Source organism: Nilaparvata lugens, chromosome X (genome assembly GCF_014356525.2).
Source record: "Nilaparvata lugens isolate BPH chromosome X, ASM1435652v1, whole genome shotgun sequence".
Lineage (NCBI taxonomy): Eukaryota > Metazoa > Arthropoda > Insecta > Hemiptera > Delphacidae > Nilaparvata > Nilaparvata lugens.
Window position 1 is genome coordinate 58362982 of NC_052518.1, and position 12828 is coordinate 58375809.

Genomic DNA, 12828 nt, shown 5'->3' on the forward strand with positions numbered 1-12828 from the left:
AAGAGCTGAGTAAAATGAGCTATCACTTAATATGAAAGGACAAATATTAAGAATTCTCTAATTTGGAGAAAAAGAAGAACAAGATGACAAAGAAGGAGAAGCAGAAGAAAAAGAAAAGTTGGGAAAAAAGTAGGTGTTATCCAATGTACCTACAAGGTACTGGTATACAAAATACAAGGTATACAGAATACAAGGTACTGGCCACGAAAAGATGCGCGTTGACAAATCCAAACCAGCTGGTCGGTGTAACGTCATTGGTGCTCTAAAAGTATATTCTTCCTATCTTTTCAATGTTAAATTGAGCAGCTTTGTAAGTCTTTTTCTCAAAAAGTACACTGAACACACAACATATCTTTCATGAATCTTTTAAAACTGGTCATATTCAATGCTCTGACTTCCGTTGGCAATAAGTTGTAAATTTTCTTACCGAATTCATGAAAACTATTAGTTGTAAATTGCATTGACTTCTATGTAGCAATGTTTTCTGACATGTTGTGTCTTAATTGTGAATATAGTTGTTATTTGTTTGCATTTCATGTAGGTAACCTTTTACATACAACAGACAATCAAGAACAAAAAGAGATGGTGCCGTCAGTATTTTTGGTTTTCCAAACAAAGTTTTACAATGAGTTCTTCAGTGAAAATTGAAAATAGCTTTTACAGCTCTTTTTTGTGGAATCATGAGCTTTTTCATTTCAGCCGAGTGTCCGTAAACCACTATGCCATATTACAAATGACTTTGAATGTGTGCATAGTAAATTGATAGCAATACATCAACATTGACAAAAGGTCTATATTTCCTGATGAGAAATACCCCTAGCAACTTTTCGACTGATATTTTCAATGTGTATACCCCATTTCATGTTTGACTCCAACGTCACACCCAAAAACTTCACCTCCTCATTTTCCGAGTAATTAACCAAAGAAAATGTCATTGTCTGGGTTTTGTTGCTGTTCAAACTGAGTGAATTGGCTGCTGTCCAGTCCTCTATCATACTGTGACATGGATAGGATTTGATAACTTATTTTGATAACTTGTAGAGACTTTTTCAATTTCTTTTAAAAGAAAACAGTATAATCAATCTCTATATCTATAAAAGGCTAAGCCCCGACAGACTGAAATCACACCACAGCCCAAACTACTGAGCCTACAAACTTGAAATTTTGCACAATTGTTTATGATAGCCTCAAAACATCCACTAAGAAAAGATTTTCAGAAATTTGCCCCCCTGAGGGAGCTTGGGCCCCCAAAAAATTTTGTACTTTTTAACCGCTCCACAGCAAAGTCATGAGGAACTTTTTTGTTCAGCTACGAAAAAGAATTAGATCTATGAAGAAAAATTCCGACTAGGAGCAGAGAGTGGTCCAGGAGAGGGCATTTTTTGAAAATTTTCATGTAAAATCACACTACAGCTCAAACTAATTGGCCTACAGACTTAAAACTCTGCACAAATATTCTTCAAACATGCTAGACGCGCACTAAGAACGGAATTTGAGATATTTTGCCTCTAAGGGTTTCAAAGGATGAAAAAGGATCCTATTTAGTAAGGTTATGAACATGTTACGATTAATGCCATATTGAACTAATTCTAACATGTTGTAATCATTGGAAAGCTTAAAATAATTTTATCAATCAGCTGATCAAATTTAATTTTTTTTGGATCGAAAGCGCAAGCTTGCCACGTGTTTGTTCCATTGTTACATTCCGATTATAACAGAGCACAGCGATTTTCTTTGGTTAGGAGTTTTTGGATTATTCTTTTTTCAAATTCAAACAAAAATCACTGAAAAATTTCTTAATAGACAACAAGATTACAAAAACGAGATGTCAGACATAAACCTACATTTATTTGTAGCACGGCCAGAAAAAGACAAACTTGAGTACGGTACTAGCCGTGAGTTCATTCAATATACTGTAACTTATATTTTTGTGTTAATATTTTGTGAACAAAAAGTACGAGTTGATGAGAGATGTGAGTAATTTCTTATATTTCATCTAAATGATTATTTATATTGTAGTAGTCGGGGTCACTTCAATCAAAGTTTATTTTTTTGTAGCTAATAAATTTCATACATATTGATTGTCCATAATGTATTCAGTGTCCATAATGGAAGTGATTGAACTACTCAAAATTAATGGCTTACTGGTCCTTCATAGAATTTATAGTATTCCTGGTGATTGAGCCTGTCCTTTTTCAGCATTGACTATTAATAATAAAGCTTTATTTACAACTAGCTTACCTGGCGAACTTTGTACTGCCAAAAAGTCAATGTATCTCATGTCACACTTTACTTTATTTGGTGAATCATGAAATGTATCTGACAATCAATATTTTCATTTACATCTGAATACGGACTTCCTATGTGCTTAGTCATGCAGCATTCATTATTCCCAAAACATATTCTTCTCAATCAATTGGTAGTAATATCTAACAGTAAAGTGTTGAATTAAAAAAAAAAAATAGATATGATAAATCAGTGTTTCAAAGATGAATTCAATGTTTTCATAGTTGTTGATTGTCAATAGATGGTCCAGGAAATATACGATGTACAATGAAACACACAGAATTACATATTCTTTCCAACTTCCATTTTAGGATGAATATAAGCTAAGCTAAATTGGAAAAAATGTAAATTATTCTGCCATTAATGGATGCAATATGAACAACTCTCTTCCATGAGATGAATAATTTTTTCCAACATTTCACGGTTACTCATTGATAGGGGAGTGATAATTATTTGTATAGGTCTTCCAAGGAACCATTATCTACAGCTGGTATCAATCAACTACACTTCAACTCCAAACTACCGTTGTAATACCAGTAGCCTATACAATTTATCATAGGGTGAAACAGCTGGTAACTTTAGATGCTAAATCATAGGCCTATTATCCCAATATGATCTTGAATCATGATCATCTTTCCGTTCTTCGGTAGCCGCTAGGCCCACAATTTCGAAAACATAGGTCTGTATAATGGATTAATAAATAATCATTATCAGCCACCCTATTAATATTTCTGGTCAGAAACCATCCCCAATATTCACACAACATATTCCCAAAGTTTCAGGCCGTTATGTCAAGTATTTTTCAAGTCATAGGGAACAAAGGTTATAGGCCTATTTTCAATTCTTCAAGATTTCATTACAACAAGTTTTCAGATTATCAAGTTTGAAAATAGATCCTTGCGGAGCATGGGTTCCTGCTAGTTTGTTAATATGTTGAGAGAACAATTACGGGATGTCATTCCTTGGGCTCTCATATGTATTTTTCAATTATTAATGAATAAATAAATCATTAAACGCAGCGGGGGCTCTTCACTGAAGGCATGACCTTGCTCCATGACAACGCGTGCTGTAATGATAAAAGAGAAATTCCAGAAACTATAGTTGGAATCCCTTTCATATCCCTCCTACAACCCCGACTATAAACCTTCAGACTTACATCTTCTCACACCCGTTTAAGATGATCAAAAACAGAAACATTATCAATCCAATGAGGTAGGCAAAAATCATGTACTAAAGTGTCTTTGAGATCACTCCAGAAAGATTTATTTGTTTATTTACTTATGTCAATAATATAAGCAAAATATACACAATTTGCAGAAAAAAATGGGAAAGTGGGACAAATTTTCGAAGTAAACGAATTTTTTCACTGATTGAATAAACAGTTTTTTTTAGAAGTAGTTATTTGCACGATACTTTTCCACGGTGCAATGCTTAAAGCAGCCAAGCTATCATCAGTAAATCACACTTAAACGAAATACACACAAACAAATTAAATGCAACTGAGTAAATTTGTGATTATCGAGAATAGCGAATAATTTCGAAAAATTTCGAAAGATTTACGAAACATGATTGAACATACAACTGCTCAGATGTAATCGTGAGGATGCCGGATGCCAACTTTATATCCTGAAAGTTTCATGCAGATCAATTCAGCCGTTTTTGAGGAATAGTAATTTGTCTCGTTACTTATTGGAGTCTCCTCGTAATTGAATGGTTAACATTTTTATTTGAAGTTAAATGTGGTTACAGTCATTTATTTCACCACCATAACCTGTATTTGCACGCTGGTTGACAGAGTAAAGTTTCAAATTATTACAATCATTGCTAACTGAAAAAAGTAATAATCTATAGAAAATATTACCAATTAGAGCTGTGTAGAAAAGAATACATTTCATTGGAGAAACAGCAAATGGAATGAACCATTTTGTGGCTCAGAACCTACCTAAAGTTGTAGGTTTACACATACCTTATCAACATTATCCTCTTAAAGGTAAGCCTTGAGGCCTTGTGCTTATGTGGGCATCACTCTCACAAAAATAAAATTCAAACTAGATATGAAAAGGATTTAAATATCCAAAAATATTTGATTAATTGAAAAAGATAAGCATAAAAACTTACTTTTCTTGTTTTTTTCTTTTTGCGCTTTTTCTCTAATCTTAGCTTCCAATTTTTCTTTCTTAGCCTTCATTTTCGCTTCCAATTTTTGCTGCTTTTCTTTGTTTTTAGCTTCTGATTTTAGTTTTTTCTTTTCTATTCTGGCTTCCTGTTTTTGTTGTTTTAAAACCTTTCTAGCCTCTTTTTTCAAAATTATCTTTTTTTGTTGTTTTCTAGCTATTTCAGCTCTGTCTCTTTCTGTAAAATACAATAATTAATTAAAAAGATATTACACTAAAGAAATTACATTAATAACAAAAAAATTGTCCTATAAACTGCAAAATAAGTTCCAACTTCAACCATGAAGTTGATTAGCTTCTTTTAACTAATAGCCCAGTCAACGAAGTGTTATAGAGGGAAAAGTTTGGAAGACAATTTTTGACCCCGCAGTTCTGTTCAGGGTAGTGAGGAGGCAATTATAGCCAAAGAACCATAATCTTCGATAGAGATATCAGTTCACACGTAACATTTTCACTATTATTAACAAATAAATTAATTATGCCAATTCAAAATGTTTTTTTTTTCAAGGTTCTAGAATTATTTTACCTGAAAAGTATGAAAAGTGGGAATAAAGGGACAAACTACTTATACTACTGTCTACTGTGACATGAGTAGGATTTTTGGTTGATTTTTTGGGTTTAGATTCTAGATTTTTAAGAAGACTGCTATTAGAATAGCAGTTTACGTAGTTGGTCTTCAGTGAGGAAATTTTATTTGTGAGTATAGTTGCAGTCAGCAGTAGTATTATTGTAGCGACAGTAATATTTTTCTAACTAATGTCTGAACGATTGTGAGAACTATCAAATTCGGGTATATTTGTTACTTCACATGGATGAGATGGCTCCTCAAGACAAGGAGACAGCGGATGTTTGTTAGCCTGAAAATAATCTGACAGAGGAATATTTCAGACCTGTCAAGTACCCGCTTTCCGAATCTCGTGAAAACCGACTCTTCCACGATCAGCAGTTGAAAGAGATAAAGAGATAAAAGACTGAAAGAGATATAGAAAAAGTTGTAAGATCAATATTGTAGGAAATTATGTAAACTTCAATTTCTTATAGAATAGTCATGTCTGTAAAATGCATAGTTTTCGAGTTATATGCGAGAAACCAAAAAATGGTACCATTGAATCACCCCCACTCCCTTAGCACATTGTGTAGGGGTGGGGACTTTTGATATGTTTACCTCCTCACTACCCTGAACAGAACTGCGGGGTCAAAAATTGTCTTCCAAACTTTTCTCTCAAACTTTTTTGAGCATTCAATGCCTGGACTATAACAAGTTCTCTTGAAATAGAATTTTCAAACAAACTTTGAAATTTGCTTAATGTAATGAAAAATACAAACACAGATTCGAATGTGGTTATTTTACCAACTTTGGTCAGGTAAATGACAAAATTTTATCAATTTATTCAAATCCATAATACATGTACAATAATAGAACAATTTATTGAATTCAGCCCATAAGTTGTTAATTTTGTATTAACAACAGTGTGGATTGTTGTTAATACAAAATTATATTCCTATGGAATATAATTTTATAGAAAAATTAGCTAAAATAATATTCAAGTTAATTAAATATTCCATTCAACAGCAATATCTCCATTTCTTTATCATATGATTCATTTTACACAAACGTTTATCAAATTTAAAGGCAATGCTAGTTTCCCAGTTGAATGGAATGGAGGTGAATTATAGCCAAAGAACCATAATCTTCGATAGAGATATCAGTTCACACGTAACATTTTCACTATTATTAACAAATAAATTAATTATGCCAATTCAAAATGTTTTTTTTTTCAAGGTTCTAGAATTATTTTACCTGAAAAGTATGAAAAGTGGGAATAAAGGGACAAACTACTTATACTACTGTCTACTGTGACATGAGTAGGATTTTTGGTTGATTTTTTGGGTTTAGATTCTAGATTTTTAAGAAGACTGCTATTAGAATAGCAGTTTACGTAGTTGGTCTTCAGTGAGGAAATTTTATTTGTGAGTATAGTTGCAGTCAGCAGTAGTATTATTGTAGCGACAGTAATATTTTTCTAACTAATGTCTGAACGATTGTGAGAACTATCAAATTCGGGTATATTTGTTACTTCACATGGATGAGATGGCTCCTCAAGACAAGGAGACAGCGGATGTTTGTTAGCCTGAAAATAATCTGACAGAGGAATATTTCAGACCTGTCAAGTACCCGCTTTCCGAATCTCGTGAAAACCGACTCTTCCACGATCAGCAGTTGAAAGAGATAAAGAGATAAAAGACTGAAAGAGATATAGAAAAATTTGTAAGATCGATATTGTAGGAAATTATGTAAACTTCAATTTCTTATAGAATAGTCATGTCTGTAAAATGCATAGTTTTCGAGTTATATGCGAGAAACCAAAAAATGGTACCATTGAATCACCCCCACTCCCTTAGCACATTGTGTAGGGGTGGGGACTTTTGATATGTTTACCTCCTCACTACCCTGAACAGAACTGCGGGGTCAAAAATTGTCTTCCAAACTTTTCTCTCTATACCCTTTTTTGAGCATTCAATGCCTGGACTATAACAAGTTCTCTTGAAATAGAATTCTCAAACAAACTTTGAAATTTGCTTAATGTAATGAAAAATACAAACACAGATTCGAATGCGGTTATTTTACCAACTTTGGTCAGGTGAATGACAAAATTTTATCAATTTATTCAAATCCATAATACATGTACAATAATAAAACAATTTATTGAAATCAGCCCGTAAGTTGTTAATTTTGTATTAACAACAGTGTGGATTGTTGTTAATACAAAATTATATTCCTGTGGATTATATTCCATGATCAGCAGTTAGACCTTCTGGCATACTGACGTGGTGAGGGGGAAGTTTTCCGGATGGAAAATTTACATTCATTAGGTAACCGAGTTATTGAGCGCATCAAAAGCAATATTGTAAAGGTGGAGATAGTTTCAGTTATACTGTAAGTATACTGTGTATTGGGATTACGGTGAGAGCGATAGCTTTGGGTGAGAGTCAAAATTCTTACTCTTTATAAAACCATTCAACCTACTGAGACCCTAATCAGTATTCATTTTTAATAGTAAAATTTGTATCTAGTTAGCAGAATCTTATTGGCAGGTAGTTTTCTTTGGAATTAAAATTTTGATAAAATGTACTGTCTTTTTTCTTCAAATTTAAAGTGAATTACTCAATGAATTAAAAATAAATTGAATGCAACATTTTTTTAATCAAGTTCTCATGACTCCTTTAAAGTAATTAGAGATCTTCTACTCCCATCGTGCGGTTACACTACCATATGAGAAGTTCCAATAGATTGCTATATAGGACCCCAAAAGTCAATAAAGAGCTCTTTGGACACTCATTCTTGTATTTGGGGCCTTACATCATCAACAAAATACCTTATGACCTAAGGACGTGTTCCTCTCCCACTCTTTTCTGCGAGGGAACTAAGAAATGGCTGTTTGAAATAAACTGCATTTGGCTTTTGAGAAATATATTTAGATAGAATTGTAACACATTTGTGTTTTTGATTTATTGTTTTTATTTCCAATTTCATTATGTTGCACTGCACTCAGTATTGAGAAACCTCTCAAGTGTGTCGACCACTGTTTCTAATTCAGGCCTTTTCCCAAGTTATAATAGTAAATTTGAAACGCAATAGGCTGGAGCCATTATTGTAAGTGTGTTAGCGAAATTGTTCTCTCTCTATGATGAACGGCCATGACTTTGAGTTTCACAGGATAGATATTTGAAAATTGTGGCTCCGAGTCGTCGAGGAATGTATATAATGGAATTATCTCTCAAACTTGGCCTTCCTGTCGCGACATAGAGTGCAATAAGGTGGAAACAGCAAGATATTGCAATTATAACAAACTACCGATTTTGCAGTTACTCTTTGGCCCTAAGGCTCTAGAAGCGACACGATTATTGGCCAAATATGATTCCCATATTTTCAGTTGCCCAATAGGAGACCTGTTTCGAAATACAGTAGAGGGGCAATTCCCCAGCCGAGAGACCAGATTACGTTTCGGAGGACACTTTGCTAAGAGCACTATGAGAGTGAAGATGTAGTCAAATTGTTTCGCCTTTTTTGGGCAAGTTTATAATATTATTAGTTAATGTAGGAGTTGATTTTATTTTTATTAAAGTTTTAATTTTCTAGTAGTGCCATGTCCAGAAAAGTTTAATTGTGTTTCTTCATCTTGTACGAATAATTTATTGTTTTTTCCACTAAGGTTTTTAACCGCTAAGGTACGTAAATTAAGATTAAAATATAATTTAGGGAATTTAATTAATTGAAACTTCCATCAGAGTATTATATCAACAAAGCCTGTTATTGTTCAAGTTAATAAGATTGATTGGGAATAGTCCTTTTGATTTTATTAGTGATGGAAGATAATTATAATTTTTTCAAAAAAATTACAGAAAGTAGAGAAGAAAGTTTTCAGTTATGTTACATTTGAGTTATTGTTTATGAAGATATATTATTGTAGAGCATTGCTGAGAGTCAGGAAGATAGTCTTTAAATTGGAATGTGATAGTAGTTATAATCTGAGACTTTGGATGGTTTTTTTGCTCGAAATCCCCCTCCCCCCTCTCACCCCTCGCCCATCCCCTGTTCTAAAAATAGATTTCCCCCTCACCCTTGCCCAGTGAGGACGAGGGGGCTCTGTTCTAAAAATAGATTTACCCTTCCCCTTGCCCAGTGGTGATGAGGGGGATGAAGAGAGAGAAAGAGATATCTCTCTCTCACTCTCTCTCAAAATAGATTTACCCTTCCCCTTGCCCAGTGGAGATGAGGGGGATGAAGAAGGAGATATATATATATATCTCTCTCTCTCAAAATAGAATTTCCCTTCCCCTGCTCCAGTATAGATGAGGGGGATGAAGAAAGTGAGGGAAAGAATAATTTCCCTTTGAGGGGAAAAATTCCCTCTCTACATCTATACTGACAGATTAAAGTGAATTGAGAAATTCCCTCTCTACATCTATACTGGCAGATTAAAGTGAATTGAGAAATTTCCTATCACTCTCTAAATCTATACTGACAGATTAAAGTGAATTGAGAAATTCCCTATCACTCTACATCTAATGCTATACTGACAGATTAAAGTGAATCCTTATCTCTACAATAATCTAAGTTCTATAATGTCCATATTATGCTTGGTTTCCAACTGACAGTGAAGAGTTCAATCAAACTGTTTATGAATGAGTAAAAAATTGAGCTCTTTTGCTGTACAAACATCCCAGTCGTTATTGTTAGAGTGTTTTCTCCAACAATATGTAAGTATGATTGGAATGAGCTAGCATATCTAAAAATACTTACATATTCTCAGACCTATTTCACTCGGGTGGTGGGGGCTATCTTAATACTCAAGCCCTATAGTTACCATGAAACTGTCTTAAGAAGATACGATTCCCGCTTACGTTCAATTCCCATGAACGAGAATTAAAACTTCTGATGTTATCCTCATTCAAAACCGCTGAATATTCTTTTGGCAAATTAATAGTGTGTTTAAAGTCACCTTCACTATCAATATCGATAATTTTAAGTTGAATTTCGCCATTATCGGCAAATGTTACCTTTGATACTACGAACCAATCATAAGGATAAAATTCAAAACCCCAATCGGCTAGTGGATTTGCTTCTACAGAGAACTCATTGAAACTTCTCTAATCAAAATAGTTAGACGACATGTTGTGAACTTCTCTGTTCGACTGTTTAGACTGAAGTGACGCGTGCACGGGCGCGCTTGCGTGCTACACTCCCCCTTGTTGAATGTTTCTCCAGAGAAATGACACGTGCGCTATGCTGCTCCCTGTTAGGCAAATGTTTCCCCTTCCCAAATTCTATAGATAAGAGTGAGTTCATATAACTCCTGCATCGAAAAAACCGTTACATTCAATCATAGACACATGAAAAAATGTATAGACTGATTTATCATCTTGAAGCGACATGTGTTAGCAAGAAAACTGTTAAAGTTCACTCTGCTTCAAATTTCTCTCTCTCTCTCATATGCCAAGTGTTATCCTTTCACAAGATTTTATGTTTTCGGAGACAATACAAACCCTTTATATTGTCCTAAACCCATTTTGGTAGTGATAATTTTGGCAACCAGATTTTCTGAAAGGTTATGTTGCTTAGCTTCTATCCGATTCATATTAAAGCTGACGCGTGCGTATCCGCTCACGATATCGTAAGCTATCTTATGGATGAATAAATTAAGATAATCTATGAATGCAGCCGAACATTTCAGTCTCATAACAGATCCCTCTTCCGAATTTTTAATTGCCTCAGCTATTTCATCACAAATGCTTTTCACAGCGACTTCCATCTCGTTTTTCTCAATAAAATCTCCTATATCATTTTTAGTTGCATACTTTTCTGCAATTTGATTAATCAGAATAGCAATAGCATCTTTTGTAATGAATTGTTCAATACCGTCCATGATATTAGCTTTTATTGCACTCGCCATTTCAGATAATCGTTTTTCAAACTCTTCCTTTGTTAATGAAGAACTAGCCAATTTCTGCAAAGTAGATTCTAAATATTGCTTATCAATTGGTGATGGGTGTGTTTCATTTACTTTGGTAAAAATTTCTGTACTAAGCTGTTTTAATTTAGTATTGAGGTAGTTTCTGTCCAACACCTCCAAATTCTTAATTTTATCTGATATGGCTTTTAATTTCTCATCTAAATAACCTTTATCAACTTTATCGCTGTTAATACTGTCCAACTGGGATGAAAAGCTGTCTGTTAAAGTTTTCACTTCTCCTAGAGCAGATTCTAAAGTTAGAGTTCTCTCTGCAATAGCTTTATCAATATTGGCGCTAAAATTTTGTAATGAACTTAGAATATGTTCTCTTTCAATTATGCTCACACCAATATTCTTAGTATTTTCCGAAACGAGTTTGGTTATTTGTGAATCTAAATAAAATTTCACAGCTTTGCTGATTCCTTGTTGATTTATCAATTCAATTATTTTCTGTGTTATCGAGTCAATATCGCACGTAAGATTAGTGTTAGTAGGTGTATCAATCCGACCGAATCGATGCAGAGTCATCGTAACACTAAACAATTAGTTTTGCTTCTTTTAGCTCTTCAATTATAGACGCAATCTCAACATCATGTCCAGTGTTGCCAGAAGCTTTTGAGGAATAGAGTAAATTTAATCTTTCCACTAATTCGTCAAAATTATCAAAGTATTGATAAATTCTATTATGAGAATTATTTTTTGCAGAATTCAATAAACCCCACCCCTTCTTTTTACTAATTTTTTTACTGGGAAATAACTTCTGAATCATTTGCGATTTAATTCCCTGATTTCGTTTAACATACCCTCTTCAATCTAAATGTATGCCTGTAAGTGTTAAGATTTTTTTATACTTATCCAGATCTCTCTGATTATAAAGATTCGAATTCGGTCTTGAACTGAATAATAACTCAAGTATACCATGTGTTAAACGAAATCTTTCATTATAAATATCTATATAACCGTTATCGAATATTACTTGCTGATTTCCAATATAATACACATCATCTTTAGAAATGTATGAAATTCCATAACTAATTGAATTATTCAATTTTTCCGCATGAAACGTTTTTAGGTATTGTGACAGCAGCTCATCGTTTTTACTAGAACCAAGTAAACTGTTTTCAAATTTAGTTGAGCTTAAAAGATTGCCTGTTGAACTCCCATAGCTTTTATCATAACTCGACTCCTCATCATCAATCTCCATACTCTCTTCTTCCTCTTTTACTTCTTCCTTTTTTGGTTTTACACCATGATTTTCAAAGTGAAAACTAGATTTGTTTTTTCCCAGTTCAATTATGGGCTCTATCAACGGTGAGAGCATTTTCCTATTGTATTCCTCCGATCATTTTTCAAAATTAACCAAGCTTTTATGCTTGTCGCTGATTACTTTTCTCAATTTCTTAATCTTATTGATTAAACCAATGTTCTTTCTATTCAGTTTTCTGCTGCGTGTTTTAGACAACATGACTGTACAAAGAATTAATCTCTACTGAATGGTAAGAAACGTATCGAGCGAATCTCAGTACTTGCTGCTATTAATTCCACACTCGGTCATAATAGTTACAAAATTATGAGGTTTACGATTCCAAACTTTATGACAAAGTTTACTGAAATCTTTATAAGAAATATCTCTTCCAACATGATCTCTGTGAATTAATTTGAGACTCAATAAATCTATCTTGAAGATTATAATCATATTTGCATTGTCCCTAGTGAAATGTTTCTGTGTAGCTCCATAACTCTGAATTAAATATGCTGTGTCAATATTACAATGTCAGCCCATAGTAAAATATTCTCTTATTTGAGGTACATGATTAAGTTGTAAGTCATCAAATATAACTAAAGAATATTCT

General features: G+C 33.5%; 1 protein-coding gene across 6 annotated transcripts in view; it reads right to left on the reverse strand.

The window, feature by feature from the left end:
* The window catches only part of LOC111059120 (transcription factor TFIIIB component B'' homolog), a 149788-nt gene that overhangs the window by 8565 nt on the left and 128395 nt on the right, over nucleotides 1-12828 (reverse strand). For 5 of the 6 annotated variants that reach the window (XM_039443373.1, XM_039443375.1, XM_039443374.1 and 2 more), the window contains exon 7: nucleotides 4405-4638. The exons of the other annotated variant lie outside the window; for it this stretch is intronic. In XM_039443373.1, the coding sequence (XP_039299307.1) occupies nucleotides 4405-4638 (234 nt within the window). The remainder of the gene's footprint in view (nucleotides 1-4404; nucleotides 4639-12828) is intronic. 6 annotated transcript variants of the gene reach the window in all.